General features: G+C 39.0%; 1 protein-coding gene across 3 annotated transcripts in view; it reads left to right on the top strand.

The window, feature by feature from the left end:
• The window catches only part of SLC4A1 (solute carrier family 4 member 1 (Diego blood group)), a 67,507-nt gene that overhangs the window by 29,134 nt on the left and 10,873 nt on the right, over nt 1-27,500 (top strand). For all 3 annotated transcript variants that reach the window (XM_081933299.1, XM_081933300.1, XM_081933301.1), the window contains 8 exons: nt 532-750; nt 5,556-5,704; nt 6,696-6,890; nt 20,351-20,527; nt 22,093-22,182; nt 23,606-23,766; nt 24,091-24,344; nt 25,853-26,022. In XM_081933299.1, coding sequence (XP_081789425.1) covers nt 532-750; nt 5,556-5,704; nt 6,696-6,890; nt 20,351-20,527; nt 22,093-22,182; nt 23,606-23,766; nt 24,091-24,344; nt 25,853-26,022 — 1,415 coding nt within the window. The remainder of the gene's footprint in view (nt 1-531; nt 751-5,555; nt 5,705-6,695; nt 6,891-20,350; nt 20,528-22,092; nt 22,183-23,605; nt 23,767-24,090; nt 24,345-25,852; nt 26,023-27,500) is intronic.

The raw sequence follows: 27,500 nt of genomic DNA on the forward strand, positions 1-27,500 counted from the left end.
TTTTGGTAAAATGCTTTTTTGACTTAATGATGTGGGATAGAAGAGGGATGACCTTTAGATGGCAACGATTATTGCTTCAAAAGGCAGATCAGCCTCACTATCATACCTGTCCTGCTTAGGCAGTCACTGAACTTCTCTCCCAAATACAGCCAACCATAAGGCTGAGGAAAGTTCAGTCACATTCAAATGGTGGCCACAACCGGATGACTGCAGCTTTGCCTCTTTTTACATGTATGTAACATGTTCAATGCACATTTTAAAAAAAAGGATGAGGCTCCAGTCAACTGACCCTACCTGCCATTTAAATATTGTTGGAAACCTCACCCACCCCGCAATTAGACACCATTGTCTCATGGTCTATACAGATAACCCAAATGGGAGTTTCTCTGATGTTAAAGATCCATATTACACAGGGCAACCTTCATGATCATGAATGAAATAACTCCAGAGATCAGCAAATACTCATAAAAAGTGGACTCCCATTCCAAGAAGGCACTCCCTCTGAAAACCTCCCCTTTCCTTCTCATGTAGGGCACAAACTGAAAGACCATGACCTCACAGCAGAAGATTCGGATGATCCCTTACGCCGAACTGGAAAGATTTTTGGGGGGATGGTGAAAGATATAAAACGTCGGTACCCCAAGTATCTCAGTGACATCAAGGATGCTCTGAATCCACAATGCCTGGCTGCAGTCATCTTCATCTACTTTGCAGCCCTTTCTCCTGCCATTACTTTTGGAGGCCTGCTTGGTAAGAGAAATTAGCAGCACCTTGAAATGTAATCACATACTAAAGATCAGGAGGGTGGTATTTTTTTTAAAATGCTCTGGAATTAACTTTTTTCTGGGACAGACAGACAACTAATAAGAAGCAACATGTTTTCAAGCCTGAGTTCTTCAGATGGGTTAGGACTATAATTCCTAGTCAGTATTGCTAGCATAAGCTTTCTAGTAAAATATGATATGCTTATTCATTTATTTTTTTCCAAGTTTGGTAATAAAAATCAAAATTAAAAATAATAAGGATAAAGTTACCAGATATCAGAAGAGGCAAAGAAGGATATAGATATTTGGAAAGGAAGAAATATGGAGGTGGGGAGTAACACACTAACTGTTGAACTTTCATCGTGTCTACAACAAAAATGTATTTAGGGTTACATGTATATGAAATTATTTTTCCCTTCAGCTTCAGAAAAACTAGTCTTTCAGTCACAATAATTTTCCAATAAATCTTTTTTTTAAGAACATATGCTAGCAATATTATAGAATCAATGACAATGTGCTTTTTTAAATTCCACCATAGAAATATATGATGAATCGTGTGATACAGTAATCATAGATTTGAAGGGGTTGAATTGAAAATGATTGCTGGAATTGCAAAATATATTTAACAACATAGATCTAGGTTTTTGAATCTATCAAAAGGCAAGGGATGAAAGGAGCAGACAGCTACAAGGTCACAATACACAACAGTTGTAATGACTAGTATTGTGAAAACAGTCCCATTTTTTTAAAAAAAGCAAGATACTCAAAAGCCAGCCAATATTGAATGCTATGCTTATCAAACAGAAGATATGTACTTATTTTACCTGACACTTGGAAGCTGTAAGGAGGTCTTGCCAAAGGCCAACTCATTCATCTTGCTAAAATATATACCAGGTTTCTACTATATTATGCTCAAAATAAAAGCAAATAGTAAAAAAAACAGTGTGGAGAATGGAAATGTCTATTCTGTACCACCATGTACACTGAGAGCATATGCACCAAGACAAATTCCTTGTGTGTCCAATCACACTTGGCCAATAAAGAATTCTATTCTATTCTATTCTTCTATTCTATTCTATTCTATTCAAAACTTAAACAATGCAAGAGTGGTGTAATGCTATAGTTTTCAACCATATAATTTTACTTAATTATTTTTGGAGAGGGTAAGAGGAAATTTATGTATTGCCCCAATGCTTTCATTCATAAGTTCATTGAACTTATTTATTTATATCCAATTCACCCTCAGTAAACTGTGGGCAGTTTACACAAATTATAATCTAACATCAAAAACAATAAAAAAGCAGTAACCTCCCACAGGACGAGTGGCAACAATCAAACAAGCCACCAGATGAGATCCACTTTGAGGTTTCCTGTTGGCAAAACCAGGTCTTCAGGGTCTTGCAAAAGAGTGTAAAAGTGGGGGCCAATCTTATCTTCTCAGGGAGGGAGCCATCACATCCCTTCTTGGTCCACTAGATGGAATTCTTAGAGGAGATGGGATCCATAGCATTCTCTGCCTTCCCACTCTGGTGAGTTGGGTAGATGTGACCAGGAAAAAATGGTCCTTCTAATAATCTGGCTATGTAGGGCTTTGAGGATGATAAATGGTAACTTACATTGGACCCAGAGGCAAATTAGTAGCCAATGCAGCTCCTGCAGGACAGGTGATACACGAGCACATCTAGGCCTGCACAAATCATGTGGGCCACATTTTGAATCAATTGAAGCTTTCAAATAGTTTTCAGGGGCAGCCCCATGTAGAGTACATTGCTATAGTCAAGATGGGAGGTGTGTCAAGACTAAGGTGTGAATGAATGTGAGCAGGAATTTGTCAAGGAAAGGGTGCAATTGATGCACAAAAGCCCTTCTAGTCACAACTATCACCTGTTAACTATCAAGCAGGAGTGTAGAATCCAGAAGAACCCCCAGATTATGCATTGAGTATGTCTGGGGCAGTGCTACCCCATTCAAGACTAGAAATGGCAATTATCCATGGGCCAAAGAATCCCAAACCCAAACCCATTCCATCTTATTAGGGTTCACTTTCAGCCCATTGCTCCCCATCCAGGCCTTAACAACCTACAAGCACTACAAGAGAGAGATCATGTCATTACTCAACTCACCATGGTCCAAGATATATAGCTGACTGTCATCAGCATATTGATGATATCTCAGCCCACGGTGATGGACAATCTCACCCAGCAGCTTCATGTAGATGTTAAACAGAAGGGAGAATGTATCGAGCACATATATAATGTGTACACTGCATGTTTAAAAGGGGTAAGGGTTTGTCAGTTCTCCTAGACCAGTGGTCGGCAAGCCGCGGCTCGCGAGCCACATGTGGCTCTTTACACATTTTTTTTTTCGAATAATTTTTTATTGTTTTTGTCTTTTTATCACATATTACACTCTTTATATCAACAGTTTGTACAACGTTACATCGTCGTATCTATGTATGTTTTCCTCTCTTTACCATATATTACAATCCTTATGTCATTTTATCTATACATTTTTATGATATTTAACATATTTACCTATTTTTATATACAGTTCTATATTTATTTATGTATATTGTTTTCGGCTTAAATGTTTTTCTTATTATCCAACCATTCATACCACTTATTCCAAATTTCGTAGTATTCCGATTCTTCTTTGTCCTGTAATTTTTGAGTTAGTTTGTCCATCTCTGCGCACTCCAAAGTTTTTTTTATCACTAATTCGTCTGGCGGTGTATTGTTTTGCTTCCAGCATTGGGCGAAGGCAATTCTAGCTATAGTTAATATATGTGTTAGTAAATATTTAATTTTTTTTGTATAGTTCCCTTTAATTATTCCTAATAAAAGGGTTTCGGGTTTATACTTTACTTGTTCCCCCGTAATTTCTTGTGCCCACTTCCAGATTCTTTTCCAGTATTTTTGCGATTCCGGGCATGTCCACCACATGTGGTAGTAGGTCCCTTCTTCTTTTTTACATTTCCAGCATATCGATTTCAGTGTTGGGTACATTTTACACATTTTAAATGCGGCTCTTTACACATTTTAACGCGGCTCTTCTGTGTGCCGGGCGCCCGCTCCCCTCCCTCCTCTCGGGCACTTCAAAACAAGCGCCCGTTTCCCTTTTTTCTTTTCGATCCACAATGATTAGGGAGGATCCTGAAGTCGGGCGGGGACGAGAAGCGAGGAGGCAGAAAAAGAAACGGAGGCTAAGGAGCTTCCCCCCACCCCCTCCCAGCAAAAATCTAACCGGGGAGCCGGGCGGGCAGTAGCAAATTAGCCGATCACGCCACGTGGGCAGTAGCAAATTAACCGATCATGGGGTGTGATCGGCTAATTTGCTACTGCCCGCCCAGCTCCCAGTTAGATTTTTGCTGGGAGGGGGCGGGGGGAAGCTCCTTAGCCTCCGTTTCTTTTTCTCCCTCCTCGCTTCTTGGGGCTCCACCAATGGGGGAGCAAGGCCCGCCCAGCGCCAGGCTTTGGGCTAACACAGAGGTCTGCAAAGTTGGCTGTTTTAAGACTGGTGGACTTCAATTCTCAGAATTCTGGGAGTTGAAGTCCACCAGTCTTAAGAGCCAATTTTGCAGATCCCTGGGCTAATATGATTGATGCCCTTGGTGGACTTCAATTCTCAGAATTCTGGGAGTTGAAGTCCACAAGTCTTCAAGCTGTCAGGTTTGAAGACCCCTTGGGGTTTTTTTCCTAAAGAGTTAGGGATGCAAGGATCTTGTAACTTGACAGCTTTAAGACTTGCGTGCTTCAAATGCCAGAGTTTATTGAAACTAAAAACAGTGTACCGTCCTATGTATTTTCGGTTTTAAAAATGTGGCTCTCAAAATAAATTTCAATCGTGGTTTTGGCGAGATTTGGCTCAGTTGAAAAAAAAGGTTGCCCACCACTGTCCTAGACAAACAAGACACAAAACATGACCTGCTAATACTACTTTATTTTAAGGCTGCATTAACAGAATCTTGCAAGTCTGAAAGTACAGATCTCTTACTTTCTCTTTTCACAGCCTGATCAAGGCAGGTCCTTCCTATGTTTCTTTCTCTAACTGTTAAACAACTGCAGGTTTCTCTCCCACTTGTCTGATCATTTCCCAGGCAGCATCTCTTTTCCTTACCATCAAGATCATCCTCCACATACCATTATAGCGGGGGGGGGGGGGGGTATTCACTTACTTTCGCTACTGGTTCAAAAATGTGAGCACATACCTCCACGCATGAGGAGCATTCCCCAAGCAGCCATTGCATTAAATCAAGCTCTGCTCTCTCCCACATTAAAAAGGACTGCCAGCCCAGACTTCTCTTCCTTTCTTATTCTTTTCAGCTGCTTCCTAAAGTGGATAACCTGAAAAACAAATAAATTTGAATGATCTGTATGGGCTAGCCTATTATTTCTCAACCATGGTAACCTTAAGATCTGTGAACCTCAACCCCAGAATTCCCCAACCAGCACAGCTAACTGATTGGGGAATTCTGAGAGTGCAGCACCAGCACAGCTGGTTGGAGAATTCTGGGAGTTGAAGTCTATCGCCCTTAAAATTGCTAAGGCTGAGAAACACTGGCTTAAAGGTAGGTTTCTCCAATGACAGTGGAAAGTAGTTTGAAAAAAGTTTTATGAGGTATTTGCTCAATTTGATTTCATGTCTTACCGGGAAGATTTTGTATTGAAAAATAGGCACTCTATTGTCACAAATCCTACCCCATCTGAATCTCTGACTCCTGCACAATGGAAAAGCGGGGACGAAAGAAGGCCTGGGCTAGTCCTATGCTAATTGTTTCCTGTTTGCTTTCAGCTGAAAAGACAAAACGTCTGATAGGAGTCTCTGAGCTTCTACTCTCTACTGCAGTTCAGAGTGGACTCTTTTGCTTGCTGGGAGCTCAGCCTCTCCTTGTTGTGGGATTCTCTGGCCCCCTTTTGGTCTTTGAAGAAGCTTTTTATAAAGTAAGTGTCCTGCCAGAAATCACTATGACTTGTTGCTACAAGGGAGCAACTGGATTTGATTTCCTTAAACTATAATGCATTTCAGGGGTCTCCAACCTTGGCAACTTTAAGACTTGTGGATTTCAACTCCCAGAATTCCTCAGCCAGCAAAGGAGGCTGAGGAATTCTGGGAGTTGAAGTCCACAAGTCTTAAATTGATTCCATCAATTCTCATTTTGCAAATAATTTTTTTATGTGCTGTGAGTGCTCAGCAAATAATGGCTTAAGCAACTATGGTAAACAATCCATAGTGGTGGTCATTTGCTTACATTATTTTAACGCAATGGACAATTTTGGAAATAATTGAATAATTTTTGGCTATATGATACGAGATGAAACAATCTCCATGTCTAAGGATAGCGTATCTCCCATTTCTAGGTGCTGGAACGAGTAATAAAGACGTTTTTAGCTGGCGTTTTAATCAGACAGTGTTTCATATAACAAAATTATTCCTACATTATTAGAAACTTTACAGATCATGCTTGCTCAGTCTTATTTCCCTAGCAATAGAATATTGTGCCTTTTCCAATCTGATAACTTAACATATTAATTTAAACTCCTATAATAATCACTGTGGAATTTAAGTACAGTACATTTGTAAGAAAGCATTATGAAATGCTATAACAAAACAAAACAAAAACATTTGAAGACAAATTTAGATTACAGCTATCTCCCCACAGATATTAAACCTGAAGCTTTATCACTGTGATCATAAGCTTGAAAAAATTAGACAGGTCATTTTTCCACATCCTCATATATGTGTTCAACTTTCCAATTCCCAACTAGCCAAGACAGAAGTCTTATAGGATGTCTACCTGGAAAGGCTGATAAGAGGTCAGATATCTGTTTTATTAAAGTGAAAGTGCAAATGAAGAGGAAAAAATAGCATTTCAGCTATGTAGTCTATGCATTTTTCTTTACTTTCCTCATACCTCATTTTCTATCCATATAGTTTTGTGTGGATAATGGCTATGAATACCTTGTGGGAAGAGTCTGGATTGGCTTTTGGCTGATACTGATAGTGCTATTGGTGGTGGCTTTTGAGGGCAGCTTCCTGGTGCGTTTCATCTCTCGCTACACTCAGGAGATCTTCTCAATCCTCATCTCCCTCATCTTCATCCTGGAAACTTTCTTCAAACTCATCAAGGTAATGTGATTTATTGTGTTTGTACCTTCTGTATTGTTGCATGACAGTTGTTGGTAATTTTGCTTCTTAGAGGGCAACCTTCTCCAAATATTTGTATTCTATTTGGTGACAACAACCCTCGGAATTTCTATTCATTGGCTATGTGGTTGAAATTTGGGGATATGTCGTAACATATTTTGATGACATTACAGTAATAAGGCAATAGTATATCCAAATCTATGACAGGGATATGGACATTTGCCTACTGAAATATTATGTTTTTCTGATGCACTGATTGAGGTAAGGCTGACTTCAGAGTAAGGCACTAAGTTTTTTTCTCTTCATTGTGTCATTTATTCCTTGTGCTAGAATGCTGGGGATTATTTTGAAGTAGATTTGGAGTCCTGAGTTCTAAGCAGTATATCTTGATAAATATTATCTTCTTGTTCTAGAATTCTTTAAATTCTCACAAAATTAGAGACATTCTGGCCAAAATTAAAAGAAAGCCCTGGTTACTTTTGCATCCCCTCAACTTCTCCATGCATTTGCTAAATCACATTATATTATGGCATACCTGTCACTGTATAGCTTGCATATCACACTTGTGTATAACTTGTATATTACATTTCAGGTCACATATGTTCTTTTACAGCAACTCTTATGACTTGAGAAGAACATGTGTGTTAGTTGTATAGTTTGCATTTCTAATTTCACATATCCAGGGTATCTTGCTATCCATGTAATGGTCATGGATTACAAGATGAATAAACAATTAACCTTTTCCACATCTTAGTTTGATTTCCAGGTTTATTACTTTTAGGCAAATGTTGAAGCAGTGTGTATTTTAACAGACTCAATATTTATTTTTGCTTCTCCTTTTTTAACAACAACTGCCTTCAGTAACTACGCTGTTGCAAACATTTTTAATTAATGCTTCGAATAATAAAGGTGATTTAAAATTCTCTGGGTATTTAAAAAGCAGAAGAGTAGGTGTAATAATTACATAAACCACTAAACTTAAAATGGCCAAAGAAAAATGTGTCTTTTTCATGGTTGTCCCTATCTTATGGGACCATCCTCTCCCCAATGATTTAGCAGGACTTTTAGCCCTTTGGAAGGCTAGCCTTACCCAGGTGCTCGACAAAGTAAGAATGCCTGGTGTTGGTTATGGAGCATACTAAGGGGATGCAAAGGCTCTGGTTTTGTTTTGGTTTTATGATTTGCTATTTTGTGGTTTTTATAGTTCTAGGTTTTTTTTGTAAAGTTTTTTATTTTTCATTTTCACAACATATAATCACATGTATACTATTACATAGCCAATATCATATTATATTATTAAATGTTTACATCAATTCATCTTACCATCAACTCCCCATAAAAAAGGAGAAAAAAACAGTTATTGGCTCTTCTGCTCTCCATACACTTTCTTCTCCCTCTCTCATCCTTCTCCCTTCCTCCTTTCTTCTCTCTGTCCTCTTCCCTTTTCTACTTCCCCTTCCTCTCTCCTACTCCTCTCTCCCCTTTCCACTCCTCATTTCTCTCCTCCTCTTCCCCCTCCTACCCTCTCTCCTATCCCTCTCTCCTTCCCTTACCTCTCCTTTTCTTCCCACTCTCCATCTCATTTGCTTGGTGTATTTCAGCTTCTGAGGAAGCTCCATTTTATGTTGATGGTATTTATAGTTCCTTTTCAATATACATATTTAATTTTAAACATATATTCTTTTTAAAAAAAAGAAAATTAGAGCAAAAAAGTATATATATATATATATATCTTGTCATTGTACTTTAGACCTCCCCCCCAGCCTAAATTTGGTCGAGATGTAGACCTGGTTACAATTCCCAGATATTCTCATCATTATCTTTATATAATTATACATCCTTACGTGCCCCCCAATTTGTGATTCTGCCTTTAAGTCTCAATACTTTCCCATTGTAAGAGTATTTCATGTTCCCTCTCTGATTTTTCCATGTCTTGGATTAGATTACCTTTAGTTGTCTATGAGTAGCAAACCTCATTGTTCAATATTCATTTCAATTCCCTTGCATAGAATAACAAACGGTGAACATCTTGTTTTATTTCATCATCTTAAAAGTTCTATGTATATCCATGTTTCATATGCTTAGTTGTCCTTCTGTTGTCGTTTACAGTCAATTTGCCACTCAGTTTAATTATCATTTATAAAAGTGAATGGCAGACCTCTGTTTTACAACCTCCCCATGTCAGTAACCATGCCTATCATAATAAATATTTCATAGTGTACCTGTGATGGTACTTATTTTTCATGATATCCTGCTCAATTTTAGTCCCATTTTACAAATGAAAAAATCAAGATTAAAAGGCTAGGCCTCCCAATTTCCCCCAAAATAAGACCTAATGAGAAACTATGCCTTATCCTGATTTTTAGCATGCTCCTAATATAAATCCTACCCCCAAAATAAGCCCCAGTTAAGGTTATCATCAGCCGGGATGTGTGGGGATGTGACCAGCACCAGAGGCAGCAAGGGTACAAGGGCTGATGGTGTCCAGTAGCAGCTGCAGCCCACCGGCACCTTGGTTGGTGACTCTGGGGCTGTGCAATTTACGCAGTGCAGGTGAATTGCTTACTTGTCCAATCAGCAGATGGAGGCAGAGAGTTGTCCAATCAGCAGATGGAGGCAGAGGTGTGGGGAGAGGCATGTGATCTGGATATACCATTTGGGCCGTGGGAAAGCTGAGAGTCGGTGGCCTGACACAGGCAAGTGGCTGCAGGAGGCTTGTCCTCGCATCTTTCAGCTTGCCTGCAGCCCACGCAGCACCTTGGAATCGCCTGTCTTCCCTCCTGTGCCTCTGCCTCCGTCGGCTACCGATGCTGCAATGTAAAGATGAGCCTCCCACAGCTGCTCTCCCACTCCAGCTCACCAGCTCTCTGCTTTCTCGTGGCCCACACAACATATCCTACTCACCTGCCTTTCCCCGTGCCTCTGTCTCAGTCTTCTACTGGGACAAGTAATCCACTCACTTGTGCTGTACAGGCTATGCAGTCCTAAAGTGCACTGACCATGGTATCAGTAGGCTGTAGCTGCTGCCGGACACTGTTGGCCTCTGTGCGCTTGCCATCTCTTTAGCGCACGCTGGGATGTGTGGTGCCCAGCCAGGTTAATCACCCCGATATTGTGTTTCTCTGACAATAAACCCTAATGCTTATTTTGGAGCCACCCCCCCTAAAAAAAATATAAGACCAGGTTTTATTTTCAGGGAAACATGGTATCTGTGGTAACCCATATTTTTGCATGCTTGGAAAAATGAAAGGTGTTCTGTTAGCATCAAGCTAATGGAACACATAACTTGATTACAATATGCTATTTTGCCTCAAGTATTTAAAACTGTTTTGCCATAAACCCCTTCCTCTTAGCCTCACCATTATACAAGATTACTGTTATTAATAGAGCATTTGCTTCTGGAATTTTGTAAAATTGCTTCAGAGATCTGCCTGTCTACTCTTTGCCAAGCCCACTCCCCAGAACAAGCTGGTCCAGGAAGCAACACTGCCTAGATACAGTTTCCATAGAAACTAAGCAGCAGGAAGGATGTTGGGGGGGGGGGAGAAGAACTGGAAGAAGGCTGAAAGGGAGCTATTGCAGGTGGTTTCATTTAGAATTATCCCTACAGAGATTTGATAGTATTGGATGAGATAGCTCAGGACAACTGGATAAGGCAAGGCAAAGATTGGAGATGATGAGCTGAAACACCAGGAGAATCAAGAAGCAGAGAAAACATGGATGTCTAACATCTTTAAGCAAAAGATCCAGACATACATTAACCTCCCCATCTCTACCCATATTAATCTTTTCAGACATCAAAAAATATCTTGCAGCACTGTAAAGGTTAATTTATTATCATCATGTGATCTAGGAATACCCTGACACTGGGAACACCACAAGAGGGTGCCACACATCTCCAAAATGGAATCAATTAATAAATGTAAATTTGTTGTTTAGTTAAAAGTGGCCCAAATCTTGCAGAACTACTGAATCTTTTAATATCTCTATGTTCTTGAATGTGAAACACTCATGCGAAATAGATTTGTTAGCTTTTAAGGCTATGAAATTCGAGAATGTCCCAGAAGACTGCCACAAGACTGTTGCTATTTTCTGCAGAAGATTAGCATGGCTACTCCTTTACAACAAAAGTCAGCCTTCTTCAACTTAGTACCCCCCAGTTGTGTTGATCACAAACTCCAGAACTTCCGCCTGCATAGCTATTAGGCAGAAATGTAATGGTTGAACAAGTGCTATCGTGTTGATATCAAATTTTAGCAACCACCTGGATAGATATTCTTGACAATGATTTGTTTTCAAGTTGCCTTTTTAGCTCAGGGCTGATGGAGGGTTGAGATCTTGGAAGCAGGGGAATCCAAGTAGTAGGGTGAAAATGGTACGTAGTTACTACCAGATGACCCAAGTTTGATCGCATTCCAGTCTGTGCAATACGAGTGTCATGATAAAAGAGAATAGGACTTCAATCACACTTGTCATTTTGAGACTGTTTACACACACACACACACACACACACACACACACACTATGTTTTGCTGGGACAGCTGACCTAAATAGTAAATGGATATAGTTTATCAGTCAACTCAATCTTGATTTTAATATCTTTTTAAAAGTCTGGTGGCAGGGTAGCATGTTTTGCCATCTTCCTTCTTTCTTTCACTGCTTTGTCTCCTGAGGAATGCTCATATATAGAAAAGTTACATATGAGTTACCCTGTGATAAGATGCTGCCATCTTTGGTTTCTAGAGTGGCTTTCGTTAGCCTACTATTCTCCTCCACTTGTCTCTTCTTGTGTTGGGACTATTACTCTCCAAATCGCTACTCAGTTTGATAGATCAAGGACAGCATGGTTAATCAGCCTCAAAATCTGCATTCCACCACAATCACAGAACAAGCCAAGCATTCAGAGAGCAAAGCCCAAGTAACATCCTTCTGGTCTCAGGGAATAAATGCAAAACCAATTCCGTCCTAATGTAATCTAATGTAAGAATAAATGCCTGAAGAAATAGTTTGCTCATCCTACTGGAGAAGATGAAAACATGTTTTTCATCTTTTTCAGATGGATAAAAAGTTAATACTGATCACCAACAAATATGAGGAGACCCAACATATATTCTTTGCTAAGCCTTATGGACAACATACATTGAAGTACAGAACAGCCAACCATATCTAAGCCTGACATACTATACATTTCAGCTCACATAATTAGGGTATGTTCTGTATCTAGAAAATTAGATTCAATAAAATATTTTTGCATTAATCATGGGTATGTAGACTACATAGAGAATTACCAAACTCTTACAGCCATCTTAAAATAGAGCTACTTCATGTCTCATTTTTCCCACATGGGGCAAATACATGGTTGCCTAAAGATTTGAAGACCACTATTGCACCTGCAGCTGAGATCCGTCATTTTACTATCAGAGCCCAAAATGTTAATCAATCAATCAGAGAAGAGCTGAAGGAGACCTTGGAGATCTTCTAATCCAACTCCCTGCTCAAGCAAGAGACCCTATACCAGCGATGGCTAACCTTTTTGTTGTTGGGTGCCAAAAATGTGAGCGCAGGCATGCAACAGCGCACATGCGTGCCTGCTCCCGTAATGCAAAGCCTCCCCTGCCTCCCCGGAGGCCCTCCAGAAGCAGGAAACTGAGACTTTCCTGAAGCTTCGGGAGAGCAAAAATGGCCTCCCTCGGTCCTTCAGAAAGCCGAAAATCTGCACACACATGCGCACTGGATCTGACAGCTCGTGTGCTGGCAGATATGGCTCCGCGTGCCATCACCCTAACCCTAACCCTAACCCTAACCCTAACCCTAACCCTAACCATTTCAGACAAGTGGCAGTCCAGTCTTTTCTTTAAAACCTCCATTGATGAAGCCCCCACAAATTCTGAAGGCAAGCTGTTCCACTGGTTAATTATCCTCACTGTTAGAAAGTTTCTCCTTAATTCCAGGTTTTGTTTCTCTCCTTGATGAATTTCATTCAGTGTTTCTTGTCTTGCCTTCTGATGCTTTGAAATATAACTTGCGCCCCTCCTCTTCTTGGTGACAGTTCCTCAAATGCTGGAATACTACTATCATGTCTTTTTCTCCAGAGTTCTCCAGACTAGTCCTTTTCTCCAGACTGGCCATACCCAAATCTTGCAATTGTTCTTCATATATTTTGGTCTTCAGGCCTTTAATCATGTTAGTTGCTCTTATTTGCATTTTTCCAAAGTCTCAACATCTTTTTTATAATTTGGTGACCAAAACTGGATGAAATATTGCAGTTATGGTCTTACTAAGGATTTATAAAGTGGTAGTAATACTTCACATGATTTTGATTCTATGTCTCTGTTCATACAACCAAGGATTGTATTAACTTCTTTGGCTGCTGCCACACACTCCAGGCTCATGTTTAAGTGATCGGCCACTAGGACTCCAAGATCCCTTTCACAATTACTGTTTTTGAGCCAGGTTTCACCTACTCTGTACTTGTGCCTTTAGATTTTTCTGCCTAGGTGTAAAACTTTGCTTTTCTCCAAATTATATTTCATGTTGTTGGATAGGACCCATTCTTCAAGATCTATTTGGATCCTGAGCTTGTTTTCTAGGGTGTTGGCTATTCCTGCCAACTTAGTGTCATCTGCAAATTTGATGAGTTCCCCTTCTATTCCCTCATCTAAGTCATTCATGAAGATATCTCTATGTAATTGAATCAAATAATGTCTCACATCAAGGATTCATGGCACTTTCCCCATAAAATCAGAAAAACATACATGCAATTGAATAGTGACATACAGAGATGCTAGGAAATCTTCAATGCCCAAGTCGGTCAGCATTGAACAGACTATTGTTCCCCCCTCCCCCCCCAGTAGTGGGTTGATAACCGGTTTACTACTGGTTCACTCGTGCCCACGTTCTCATGCACTCTCACGCATGCAACACTTCATGCATGTGCAGAAATATGCAGATAGGTGGGCGTAGCCTCCCGCCGCTGCCACTACTGGTTCAGCCAAACCGGGCTGAACCAGCAACAACCTACCTTGCTCCCCACCCTTGGTTAATGTTACAAGGAAATCAGCCGTCTGTATCAGGGTTGCTAAGAAAATGGGGAAGCTTTTCTGCTTCTCTGTCTTTTGCAATGAACCTGTGATGCTAGTGGGAGCAATATTATCTGCTACTTTGCTGGCTAGAGGGGGAACAGATTGTTGTTGCCTATTGTTGCAGCAACAAAAACAGTAAACCATCTTTCTGCAGTAAACAAATTTAGAAGGGTGAACTTTCAGGCAGTCATTCTCTCAGGCAATCTATCTTTCAGGGTTGATGTTATGGGATAAATTGGAGGAAAAAGACCTATGTATGCCATCTATAGTTCCTGAAAGAAAGATAGAATGTAAATTGCAAACAAATAATGCAGAAAGTGTGAAATGTAAATGGGTGAAACAGGTAAATCCCCCAAATTCAGCAATCGCTGAAGCTTTCAACTTTCTCATCTAATCCAGCCATTCTTCCAAATTGTTATAGTTATAAGTCAGAATCGTTGGTTTCTTTGGTCTGATTATCTATTTTCTCATTCTGAGTTCCAGGAGGTCAGCTCAATGTCTATGAAAAGACCTGGTCCTTTTTTCTGACAAATTAGTCAATCTTGAAAAAAAAATTAAAAAAGGAATAAAGCTATGATATACCTCAATGATGCAGAGTTTTTCCAGATCCCATGTGACTAACTAACTAAAACGTATAGCCAAGAAATTTCAAAAGCCATCTAATTGATACTTAACATCAGTGGTGGGATTCAGCCAATATGCACCACTTCAGGAGAACTGGTTGTTAACTTTCTGAGCAATTAGGTGAACTGGTTGTTGGAAGAAATCATTAGGGCAGAGAATTGGTTGTTAAATTATTTGAATCCCACCACTGTTTAGGATCAAAGCCATCAAACCAATCCCTCTCCAAGCTAAGGAGTATGGTAATTAACTTCTTCACAAAACCAATAATAAGTGGGAGTCAAATGGTTCTCAAATATGTCAGTCTTTTTCTTGCCATACACAGATAAGTGTATCTTGTCTGTTTCTACAGCACAAACATAACAGCATAGAGTCCAGGCTGAATGATCATAAAGCTCAGATGGTCATTAATTTTACAGACTTTGATTGCCAAGGGAAGAAAAATTAGCATTTATTTACTGTAACTCAAGCTGGGCAGTGCTTCATTTTGCTCACCAACTATCCATGGGTAGAGAACCCATATCTCTCAAAAAGTACACCTTTCACCAGCCATTCTGACCAGGAATAAGGGTTGCTGTAACTTTTACGTCAACCATATCTTGAAGGCCAGGAATTTCTTACTTCTGAATAATGTCTTTTAACTGGGTCTTTTAAAATATATAGCCTAAAGGAGAGAACTCCAATGGGTTTCTTCATTTGTTTTTAATGGATATTTGAAGATTAAAGCAAAATTATCCAAGCTTTAAGGAACATTATTGTTACGAGCCTTTGAATCTGTCTCAAATTTTGGGTAAGTATATGGGCAGATTCATGCAGTTTTCTTGGCAACATTTTCGGAAGTGGTTTTCTGGTGTTTTTCCCCCCTTCAGTATTGTCTTCTGGGGTGTTTTTTACTTCCTATTCTAGGGCTGAGAAAAAAATGACTGTCCTACCTTATTTCTATGCTTAAAGAAGGACTTGAATTCAAAGCTCTCAGCGTCTATTTTAGTGCCTTTAATCCCCATACCCGAATATGGTTTTTTTTAAAAAAATTATTAAGAGATTTCTATATCTCCCTTCAACACTTTTCCTGAATGGTATACAAATATATCAAAATACTATTCGTTCACATCTAATAACACGGGCCTTGATTCTGTGATAGTATGGCAGGGATTATGTATATATTATACTAACTCAGACACAAAGACCTCAAGGATTAAGTAAATATGGCAACTGACAGGTTTTGTTAAAGCAATCCAGAAAACACAGAAGAGCTCTAAGCATTGGGTATTTCCTTCAAAAATTTATTAAGTAGATGATGACTCAACTGAGGAAGCATCTAGGGAAGGTAGATACCATGGAAATTCATGCTTACATAATCTTAAACTTAGATAATAGCTCAAGAAATCCTAGGGAAATATGATTCATAAACATCCCTCTTCTCATTCCAGTACTAATGTTTTAGCATTTTCCTCAGCTCCTTATCAGGAAAATTTAAAGACTTTGAAAGCCTAAATAACACCTGATTTGGAGCTTTTTCTTTGCAGAGTCTTAGATTCTTATGAAAAGATATGTTAACATTACAGTTTCAAAATGGAATAACCCCAGATCTGCATTAAAAATTAAACAAATACCTGGAAGAAATTCCTAAAAAAATTGCTACTTTTATATTTTAAGAATCAAATTCTTCTTTGGCAAATAGAAAGAAAATGTTTTTATATATGAGATGATATGTTCCTTATTTTCTGTCTTGCAGATATTGCTATTAGTTTATCATCATTCAGAATTTGAGCACTAGGAACCCCATTCTTGTCAGATCAACTGTTATTGTCTCATTGTAGATTTTAGATACGTTTTTATTACTCAGTTCCTGAAATAGGCATGTGTAGCCATTTTTGAATGCCCTAATGAAATATGAAAATGTATATTGAAGCAGTTTCTTCAACATATGCTTCTGTACCAACAAACTATTACCCAACTGATATAGCAATTAACTCAGTTACACAAAGAGCACAGTTATAGTTAAACATCAATATTGGGAATCTTCCAACTTCAAGAAGTAATTTCTTGGTGTCCAGTTGTCCTTTCCACCCCTGCCAATTAGCAATTAATGGTCCCTGGGAATACCTGCCCTCTGAACAAACAATTCCAAAGCTTATTTGGCACAAAATTTGCAGGAAGAAATCAGCATCTGCAAGCAGGAGTTTGAATATCCCATTAAGAATATTTGAAATATCATCACATGGCCACTTTTGTCTGTTGCTTTGCTTCCTTTGCCCCCTCCACCCCTGCCCCACCCTATGGAGGTAACATTGCAGCTATGATTATTTTTGGTGGTTTTGCAAATGCTGCTGCCGCCACCAAGCTTCTCTCTCTCATTGGCTAGTAGCGTGCAAAGCAAGTAGTAATTGATTATAGTTTGTCATAACTCCTTTGTTTGTTTGCTTTTCTTTTTTATTATTAAACCCGTGCTATTCCATCTTTATTTTTAAAAACCCACAAACTTTGTTAAATATTGTTTAACATGAGCAAACTCTGTGCCCTTGCATATCTGAGGAAGAACCTAGCCCACCGATGGCGAACCATTTTTGGCTCGCGTGCCATAAGGGGGAGAGCGCAGGGGGGTCGTGGGCAGGCATGCCACACCCATAATGCAACGTGCGAGCCCCCCCAGTGCGCATGCGTGCATGAGGCGCTCCCCATTTTTTGCATGCTTTTTTCGCCCTCCCCAGGCTCCAGAGGCTTTATAGGTTCCTGGGGAGGACAAAAACAACCACCCTTGCCCCTCCAAGGTCTCCGGAGGCTTCAGGGACCTTCCCTGAAGTCCCCAGAGGACTAAAAACAACCCTATGAGCAAACCGGAAGTCCTGGTTTGCTCCTAGGGTCATTTTTAGTCCTCCGGAGGCTTCAGGAAAGCCTCCTGAAGGTCCCTGAAGCCTCTGGAGGGCTTAAAGCAACCCCACGAGCAAACCGGAAGTCCGTTCCCGAACTTCCGGTTTGCCCATAGGGCCAGGTTTTTTGTGCTCCGGAGGCTTCAGGGAAGCTCCTAGAAGCATCCAGACGGCCTCCGGGGGGCAGGGGGGCTCTTTTTGCCCTCCCCAGGCTCTTATAAAGCCTCTGGAGCCTGGGTAAGGCGAAAAATGGCTTTAAAAAAGGCTGAACTCGCGTGCCCTAACAAATGGCTCCACGTGCCATCTGTGGCACGCGTGGCATAAATTCGCCATCCCAGACCTAGCCTGTGTAGTTGTTACCTGGTTTCCTGTATTATGCAAAGCTCCAACCTTGGGTTAATTGGATAAATATAGTTAAACTAATTATGAGTGAGAGTAAAGAAAAGGAGGAATTATAGATAACAGTCTATTTTATGTACTGCCAGCTGCCGGAAATTCATTCCTTTATGAGTCAGGCTCATTGCAAGTCTTCAAAATAAGACTCCTACATGCTACTCTTGACAGAAAGAGGAGTGGGGGAAGAGTTGAATGCACTTCCAGAACAGAAATTTGGGTTCATTTATATTTAAGAATACACTCATATTGCCACGAGTAGAATGTAAGTTTAAAGAAGAATGAAATACATACATATGATTTATTAATGTGAGGTTTCCTATTTTGGCTACCCTTTGTTGAAATCAGGATAAATGCATATAAATGCAGACAAATTACAACATGTATTTATTCATTTGACCTGATTAATAAAAATAATATTAGGAGGAGAGAAATAATATTGGGAGCAAGGGAATTTTTTTCTTCTTTTTTCTTACTTTGCCTTCTCAGTCATATAACATGTTTTCCCAAAAATAAGGCACGGTCTTATTTTCTTTTGACCCCCGAAATAAGCACTCTACCTTATGTGTGGGGAGGTTTTATTATTTTTGAGGTGCAGGTGGGGGCAAGTGTGGTCACTTCGTGGCTGCTGCTGTGTTGCAGTATTTTTGGGGAGGGCTTATTTTGAGGGGAAGAGCTTATTTTAGCACATGCGCTCAAAAGCCCAATTGGGCTTATTATCCGGGGAGGTCTTATTTTCAGGGAAACAGGCTGTATGTAAGCCAATGACAGAAAGGAAGCAGGAAAGGATAAATCATTTTCATAATATAAATCCCATCACAGAAAAAAAAATTTCTGTTTCTAAAACCACATTTAGCCTGAAAACTCATCCAATGTGACATTATCCTACAAATCTGTTCTGAAAAAAATCTCCTTATTAACAAGTGGAATGAGGATTTAAAACCTGCTGCATCAGATCAAAGATCTGTATACTCCTGCATCTTATTCCCAGTAGTGATTGATCTCAAAAAGGTTCAGTACTTTACAGAAGTGTTTCTGAAATTCTACAGCTTTAAGATGTGTAACTTCTTAAGCAAGTATGCATTCTCAACCAATATTTTGGCTGTAGAATTCTGGAAATTGAAGTCCATACGTATATATTAAAGGTACTGAACTCTAGTCTTCTAGAACCATCCTTGTGAACAAATAGTGAAAGCACTTCTTTAAAAATGACTGATCAGATAATTGCGACTGTTATGAGAAAGGGATCATGTGCTTCTTTCTGAGAATCCCATAGCAGAAATACTCAATTACATTGTTTGGGGATTTGCCATTGAAAATTCTTCATAGGCTTTATACAGAAGGCAGCTACCTAAATTAGCTTGATTTCATATTGCACATTTTAAAAGACTACAATTAACTACTTGTTTGTTTCCAGGTCCAACTCAGATCATAGTGCTAGATTTCAAAATCCTAAAAGTCTTGAGAGATCAATGGCTAAAAGAACATATTTTAACTCATCTCTACTTTAAATAATCTGCTGAGGTAACCAATCCTTCTCTCTGTAGGTGGATGGAAAACAGATATTTGTTGGTTGCAGTAAATCAGTTAAGAAATACCTTGAGACCCTCACTATGTTGTAGAAATCAGCAAAACCTGATCTATTCTACTAAGTCTATATCTATACATTATACCTACCAGTTTCATATGGTCAGAGGGATGCGGTGGCTCAGTGGCTAAGCTTGTTGATCAGAAAGGTTCGAATCCCTAGCGCAGTGCCCGGCGTGCACCACATGAACACACACATACGCACAGCGCACGCATGCATAAAATACCTCTTGCGATGCCTCCGTGAGCCTCCTCGATGCTCCAGCTGCTCGGCGGAGCATCGCACAGGCGCAGTGCGCTCCGTGTGTGCGTGCGGAAGCACCGAAGAGCTTAAATACAGGTAAGGACCTGGGCAGGTGAGTGAGCCTTCTGGAGCACCATACCGGAATGGTACCAGGTGCTCCAGACAGTCACTGGTATGCCCGCACCGGGGCGTACTGCCTGCAACCCACCACTGCCCTAGCGCCACATAACAGCGTGAGCTCCTATTGTCAGCCTCTGCCAACCTAGCAATTCGAAAATGCAAAAATGCAAGTAGAAAAATAGGAAACACCTTTGGTGGGAAGGTAACAGCATTCAGTGTGCCTTCGGCATTTAGTCATGCTGGCCACATGACCACAGAGACATCTTTGGACAGCGCTGGCTCTTTAGCTTTGAAACGGAGATGAGCACTGCCCCCTAGAGTTGGGAACAACTAGAATATATGTGTGAGGGGAACCTTTACCTTTACCTTCATATGGTCATTAAAAACTATGTTAGAAGGGGTGGATAAGAACTTCTCTGCCACATGAAGCAATAATCTATTGAGTCCGTATTAGATAATCTTACTATCAAAAAAGTTCATTTTTCTCCTTGCTCAGCATTCAAACCTGTTTTCTTTCCATTGCAGATTTTTAAAGAGCACCCTCTGAAAGAGATGTATAAAAACATCACCTTTCCCCCAGATGAAGAACCAAGGGGACCTGTACCAAATACTGCTTTGCTTTCTCTTGTGCTGATGGGAGGAACATTTTTCATTGCTTTCTTCTTACGGAAGTTCAAAAACAGCAGTTTTTTCCCTGGCAGGGTAAATTGTCCTTAAGGCTTGGATGAAATAGAATTTTTACTTAGGCTTTTGAAAGAAAGCAGCTTAAATCTGTGCTTGCCTACAGGGATTTAATCTACTGTGTTCCATCCATAATAGGAATCAAGTGCACTATAAATTGAAGCTGTGGGATACTGGGAGGAAGGTTATAATTATCAGCTTAAGTTACAAATATTATAATAGAAAATGCAAAGTATTTAATCATCAATGGAGCTGCAATTCACATAAACTGAAATCCACTTACTTGGAAATAAATATTATTGAATTCAGAGATGCTTGCTATTTAATAATTGAATTGATGGCTTTAACAAGTCCCCAAAAGTTATTTCACTGGATGACCCTCCCAAGAATAAATAAAATAAGCTGCTTTTCTGCAACATTCAAGCTGGTATTTAAATGGACAACCACAAGACTGGATGGTTTGTAATGAACATAGAAATATATTGATTGAGCATAAGGGTCTCAGTTTAAATATATATATACTAATGTGTAAATTTATAAAGGTGGATTAAAAAAATTACAGACATATAAGGAAATCTTAGAAGTCAAAAAAGTATATAGGTTTTAAACAAAGAGACAGGGTTTTAGTTTCCTACAGAACTCTTATTGTGTTTAGCATTGCAATTTTATATAATAGAATTCACAAGGATTATATCCAAAGACATAAATGTAGATATAGATCCAGATGCTGATAAACATGGATTAAAAGCCTGAAAGTAATCCCTGTGAAATTCAGTAAAACTGCTATTCTATCATATTTGGTAATCAGAATATCAATCTCAGTTAAAACAGAATTTTTGTATAAACTCACACAGAATATATTGTGCTGCAAGAGAAATGTGTCATTTTTAGTACATGTATTGACTTAGGTAGCAAAATTAAGATAAATTGCACAATTTATTCTTGATATATTTCAGATGAAAGTCCCAATATATTATTATGAAATTACAGCTGTACTTCCTTCCCCAACATACAAATGTCTGTTCCATCATTTAGGTTTTTTTAAAAAAATAATATATTAGCACACATACAGGAAGTTTGAAGGTATAGCTGAATTACAGTTTGCAGATCTCTGACAATTGCTCGTAATAGCTGTGGCTGCTAGGAGTATTTCAGCAATATTTGAAGGGCCAAAGGTTTCAATCCTGCATTAATAGCTGAGTGTGTGGTCATTTCCACACCAGCAATTTCTAGCACTCTTTATAATCACTGAACCATAATTGGGCCAAAATAATAGTAACGAGGATAGACTGTGTAACACTACAGTGTTGGCTGAGTAGCATTGTGAAAGTTCTACCAGCTTCAAATGGGGAAATTTCCTCTAAGAACAATTTTAAAAGTTCCCTGTTGTTATTATGAAAAAAAATAGAGAAGACCACCATTTGGATTTTAGAGCAGACTTTTTAATGTATTGTTATATTTTCTTTCAAATGCTAGTATGGGCAGCAATCTAGAAACTGAGAATCTCTTCTCTACTTCTGATACATCAATCCACTCTATCCCCCAATCATTACCGCCATGTTAACACACTTCTTATTTTTTGACAGCTTCGCCGGGTGATTGGTGACTTTGGTGTCCCTATTGCCATCTTTATCATGACATTGGCAGACAATTTTATTAAAGATACCTACACTCAGGTAACAATTCTTTTATTTATTAATGCAGCTCAACTTCTTTTGTTTCTAGTCTTAACAGTCTGGGGCTTAATGCCCTTTCTTTCCAGAAGATACACAATCTGCCTCTTTGAATGATTTTGATTTTTTTTCAAGAGAGTTTGCCTGAGAGACTTAAAATAATAATACATTACAATAGTAGAATTGGAAGGGACCTTGGAGGTCTTCTAGTCCAACCCCCTGCCTAGGTAGGAAACCCTATACCGTTTCAGACAAATGGCTATCCAACATCTTCTTAAAGACTTCCAGTGTTGGGGCATTCACAACTTCTGGAGACAAGCTGTTCCACTGATTAATTGTTCTAACTGTCAGGAAATTTCTCCTCAGTTCTAAGTTGCTTCTCTCCTTGATTAGTTTCCACCCATTGCTTCTGGTTCTACCCTCAGGTGCCTTGGAGAATAGTTTGACTCCCTCTTCTTTGTGGCAACCCCTGAGATATTGGAACACTGCTATCATGTCTCCCCTAGTCCTTCTTTCTCTTTAACTAAACATACCCAGTTCCTGCAACCATTCTTCATATGTTTTAGTCTCCAGTCCCCTAATCATCTTTGTTGCTCTTCTCTGCACTCTTTCTAGAGTCTCCACATCTTTTTTACATCGTGGCGACCAAAACTGAATGCAGTATTCCAAATGTGGCCTTACCAAGGCATTATAAAGTGGTATTAACATTTCACGTGATCTTGATTCTATCCCTCTGTTTGTGTAGCCTAGAACTGTGTTGGCTTTTTGGGCAGCTGCTGCACAGTGCTGGCTCATATTTAAATGGTTGTCCACTAGGACTCCAACATCCCTTTCACAGTTACTACTACTGAGCAAGGTACCATCTATACAGTACCTGTGCATTCCGTTTTTATTGCCTAAATGTAGAACCTTACTCTTTTCATCATTGAATTTCATTTTATTAGATAGTGCCCAATGTTCAAGTTTGTCAAGATCCTTCTGTATCTTAAGCCTGTCTTCTGGAGTGTTGGCTATTCCTGCCAGCTTGGTGTCATCTGCAAATTTGATGAGTTCCCCATTTATTCCCTCATCCAAATCATTGATGAAGATGTTGAAGAGTACTGGGCCTAAAACAAATAATCTGCCCATTCCAACTATAGAAGTTAGCTGCAATGGCTATTGAATCTGATTTCAACTTTGACAATGGAGAAATTATTATGTTGTATCAGAGGTCTTGTAGTGAACGGAAAATCTTGTAGGATTGTAGTGAATTGAAAATCAAAAAGGAATTCACAAAGCCATCCAATCTTCCCTTTTGGCATCCATATCCAAAAGGAAAAGAATTGTTATGTTAAATGACTGGTCCTGTTTTCCATATTGGGATGAGCAACATACTAACGGATCTAGAGTCCATTGATTTTTTTTCTACTTTTTTTGCTTTTCCTAGAAATTGAAAGTTCCCAAAGGCCTTCAAGTCTCAAATCCTGAAGAACGGAATTGGTTTATCCATCCATTAGGAAAAACATTCCCCATATGGATGATGTTTGCTGCATTTTTGCCAGCTCTCCTAGTTTTCATTCTCATCTTCTTGGAGACACAGATCACCACGTAAGAAATTGGGAACAGATGAAAAAGATGTGATAAAATGAAGATAAGTAATGATTGACCCAGAAATAGAGTATGTCAAAAGGACATGCAATAGATAAAAAGAGGGGGGAAAGGAAGTCAGGATACAAGATGCCTCCTGGATTTAGATAAGAAATGGGTGATTATGTGGTTCCAATTTTACATTGATTTCATATCAATTCCAGTATAAAATATGCATGTAAGTTTGACAAAGATGTTTTGGTTGATCCTTAGGGCAGAGATGTCAGATCTATTATACAATATTAAAATAACAAATATTTTGTTCAAATTTTGCTACTGCTTCAGGCTGATTGTAAGCAAACCTGAGAGGAAGGTGCTGAAGGGTTCAGGTTTCCATCTTGATCTCCTTCTTATTGTTGGAATGGGAGGTATCGCACCACTTTTGGGCATGCCCTGGCTGAGTGCCACCACAGTGAGGTCTGTCACTCATGCTAATGCTCTGACAGTTATGTCCAAGACTACTCTGCCAGGAGAAAAGGCCTGCATCCAGGAGGTCAAGGAACAGAGGGTTACAGGCTTCCTGGTGGCTATTCTTGTGGGTGAGTTCTTCTACAAAATATTCAATTGATTGTATTTATTTTTATTTTTATTTATTTCAAGTTTTATAAGACTGTCCAACTCAGACATTGTGACTCTGATCAGAATGCAACATAAACAACCAATATTTTTTTTTAAATGAAAACTATTTACAACAATATAAAATGTAAATGTAATATGGCAACCAAGCATACAACAGAACAGCCACAAGAGGAACTCCCACTCATCCTTAATAACTGAGGAAAGTGCCGGATCTTAAGATCTTTCCTAAAGACAAGCAGAGTTGGGGCCTATCTATCGTGTATTCATGGTAGTGGGAGATGATTCCATCTAGCAGGGGCAAATACAAAAAACGCACATTTCTTAGGATCCCGTAAGATGACAAGATTCAAAACAGAGTACTGTCACTGACGGATCATGTGGGTTGAGCAAAGGTTCATGGGAGAAGGCAGTTCCACAAATAATCTTATCCTATGATATGTAAGACTTTAAAGGTAATCACCAACATATTGAATGATTGTCAAAGAATTAGCTTAAAACAGCCTACATCCTGTTCACATTTAAAATGGTTAAAGAACAAATTATGTGCCTTAAAAAAAAAGAAAATAATAGATGCAGATAAAGGTAGTCCTTGACTTACAACCATTTGTTCAGAGACAAAGTTACAACAGCATTGAAAGCATGACTTACGAACATTTTTCACATTCTCATGGTCATGTGATCTAAATTCAGACTCTTTGCAATTGGCATGTATTTATAACAGTTGCAATGTCTCCGGATCATATGATCACCTTTTACAACCTTCTGACAAGCAAAGTCAGAAAGTAAGGAAAGGAAAGGAAACCAGATTCATTTAACAACTGTGTTACTAATTTAACAACTGTAGTGATTCACTTAACTGTGGCAAGAAAGGTTGTAAAATGCGCCAAAACTCTCTTAACAACTGTCTTGCTTAGCAACAGAAATTTTAGGCTCAGTTGTGATCCTAAGTGAAGGATTATCTGTAATAGGACTTGAACCTCCTTTGCATTATTTGCATTAAGGCTTAATTGCAGTGCATACATTGAACTATAAGCTATAGATATATGAGCTTTGAGAAACTCCTTATTCCCATCATATCCAATTCACCTGTTCCTACTGTTGTTACAAGAAGTTGTGATTGTTTTTAGAATATCTGAACGTATAAGTGCTTAACTCAATATGCAAAAGGATAGCTCTCGCATTCCAGGGAAATATATATATCTTTGATAAGCTAAAACTGAAGCCTAGTCACTAGGAAGATTGATTACTGACTTTGTGCTCTGCTTGTGAATGTCTTTTTGTCCCCAGCTGATATGAGTAAGAATGGTAGGCAAGATTACTTTCCTTATCTCCTCTGATTGGAAAGCAGAATGTTACAATTGTTCCATTCCAATGGGGTGATTCATGTGCATTGTATAATCTTTAATTAAATTAATATTTTTAAATTAAATCTCTTTAATCTGGAGTATTGACTTTTGCTTACCTACAGGCTTGTCCATACTCATGGAACCCATCTTGAAGCTGATTCCACTTGCAGTACTCTTTGGCATCTTTCTTTATATGGGGGTAACATCTCTCAATGGCATTCAACTATATGACCGCATACTTCTTTTGCTGAAGCCACCTAAATACCATCCAGATGTGTCCTATGTTACAAAAGTAAGCTTTGAAGCCATAACTACAATATTTTTCTTGAGCTGTAAGTTTGAGAATTGCTGAAGTGGGATAAATCTATGGCTCCCTAAATATTAGTCCCTGATCTTGTCTATGACTTCCACATAGAATGTAATATTACTTCTACCTCCTTGGGAAACCATGCTGATCATCTTCTGCATTTGCTGTGGTGCAAATGGAAAACTGTTTTCCAGTTTGTAATATTGGGATTCTGCAAAGTTTCAAGGTGAATCATTTTCCGATTTACAGGAACTCTTGTTTTATCCTATCACTTCCCATCTGAAGTTAATTTTCATGGTCATATCAATAAACTAGATTTTTGATCTTTCTTATCAGTTTCTAGGTAGTTTTACTATCCTTGTAACTAAAAAAAGGTCCTATTTGTGCTGATCCCCCCTTCTTATATAAACAGTCCACATCAAAATTCTTGCTGCATTCTTCCTATGGATGCAAGTGGGATTATACCTCTGGCTCCCAATGCCCATACTTAAGAGGCTTTACACTAAAACCCTATAACCATAATTATAGCTGTTGGAAAAAGAACTTGGCTATAGAATCATGGTGTCATGCCCTCTTTACAATTCTCAAGGAAGAGAGAGAGAGAGGGAAGGAGGAGTCTATGTTCACTGGAGGTATTTGTGAAGAGTTAGAAAACCTGAGATGAGAGAAGCAATTTATTCACTCCTACACTTTTATGTGGTATAAATTTTGATAGTTTCAGGAACAGCTGTAGTTCATGGTGCAAAGCAGCAAACAAAATTTTTTAGCCTCTGCTACTGGATGGCTGGAAGTTGAAATTTATTTCTTGTTCTCAATGTTTGGCAAGCATAAAAATGATTATATAGACAGGTTCAAATCATGGGAGGGGTTGGAAGAATGGAACAGTGCCATGTGGAAGTGTCTATAGAAAGCCAAAGAAGTAATGGAAATATATACTTCTTTCTGAGCTTTGTTTACCTACTGCATTGAAGTATTTATTGTTTGTTTGTTTGTTTGTTTATTAAATTTCCACACCACCCATCTCACCTAAATGATTCTAGCCAATTTACAACACCATATGAAAGCTTGATCAGAAGTATCACAGATTCCTGTATCAAAGCTTGAGCATAATCGTATTTCAATTTAGAGGGCTATAATTGGAGTATTATGGAACCAGAATTTTTAAGCAAAACCTCTGCCAGAATTTTTAAGTTGATCATAGGACAAATGTGTCATAAAAATACAGCCACTGAATCGTAAATTAATGACAAAGGCAATTTAAGGGGAAAGTGTATTAGTCAATGGTAGCAAAATGATCAGGAATCCTTTTCTGACTAACAAATACTGTTAAAAAGCATAGGAGTTTTTGTGAGCTACAGCTCACTACATCAGATGCATTGTACATCACTCAAGTCATTCTATGTATCTGACTCTTCCTGATTAATCACAAAAGTTGAATTTGCAAAACAGGCTATTGGGCTAAC

This window comes from Natrix helvetica (assembly GCF_964273705.1).
Source record: "Natrix helvetica genome assembly, chromosome: Z".
Classification (NCBI taxonomy): domain Eukaryota; kingdom Metazoa; phylum Chordata; class Lepidosauria; order Squamata; family Natricidae; genus Natrix; species Natrix helvetica.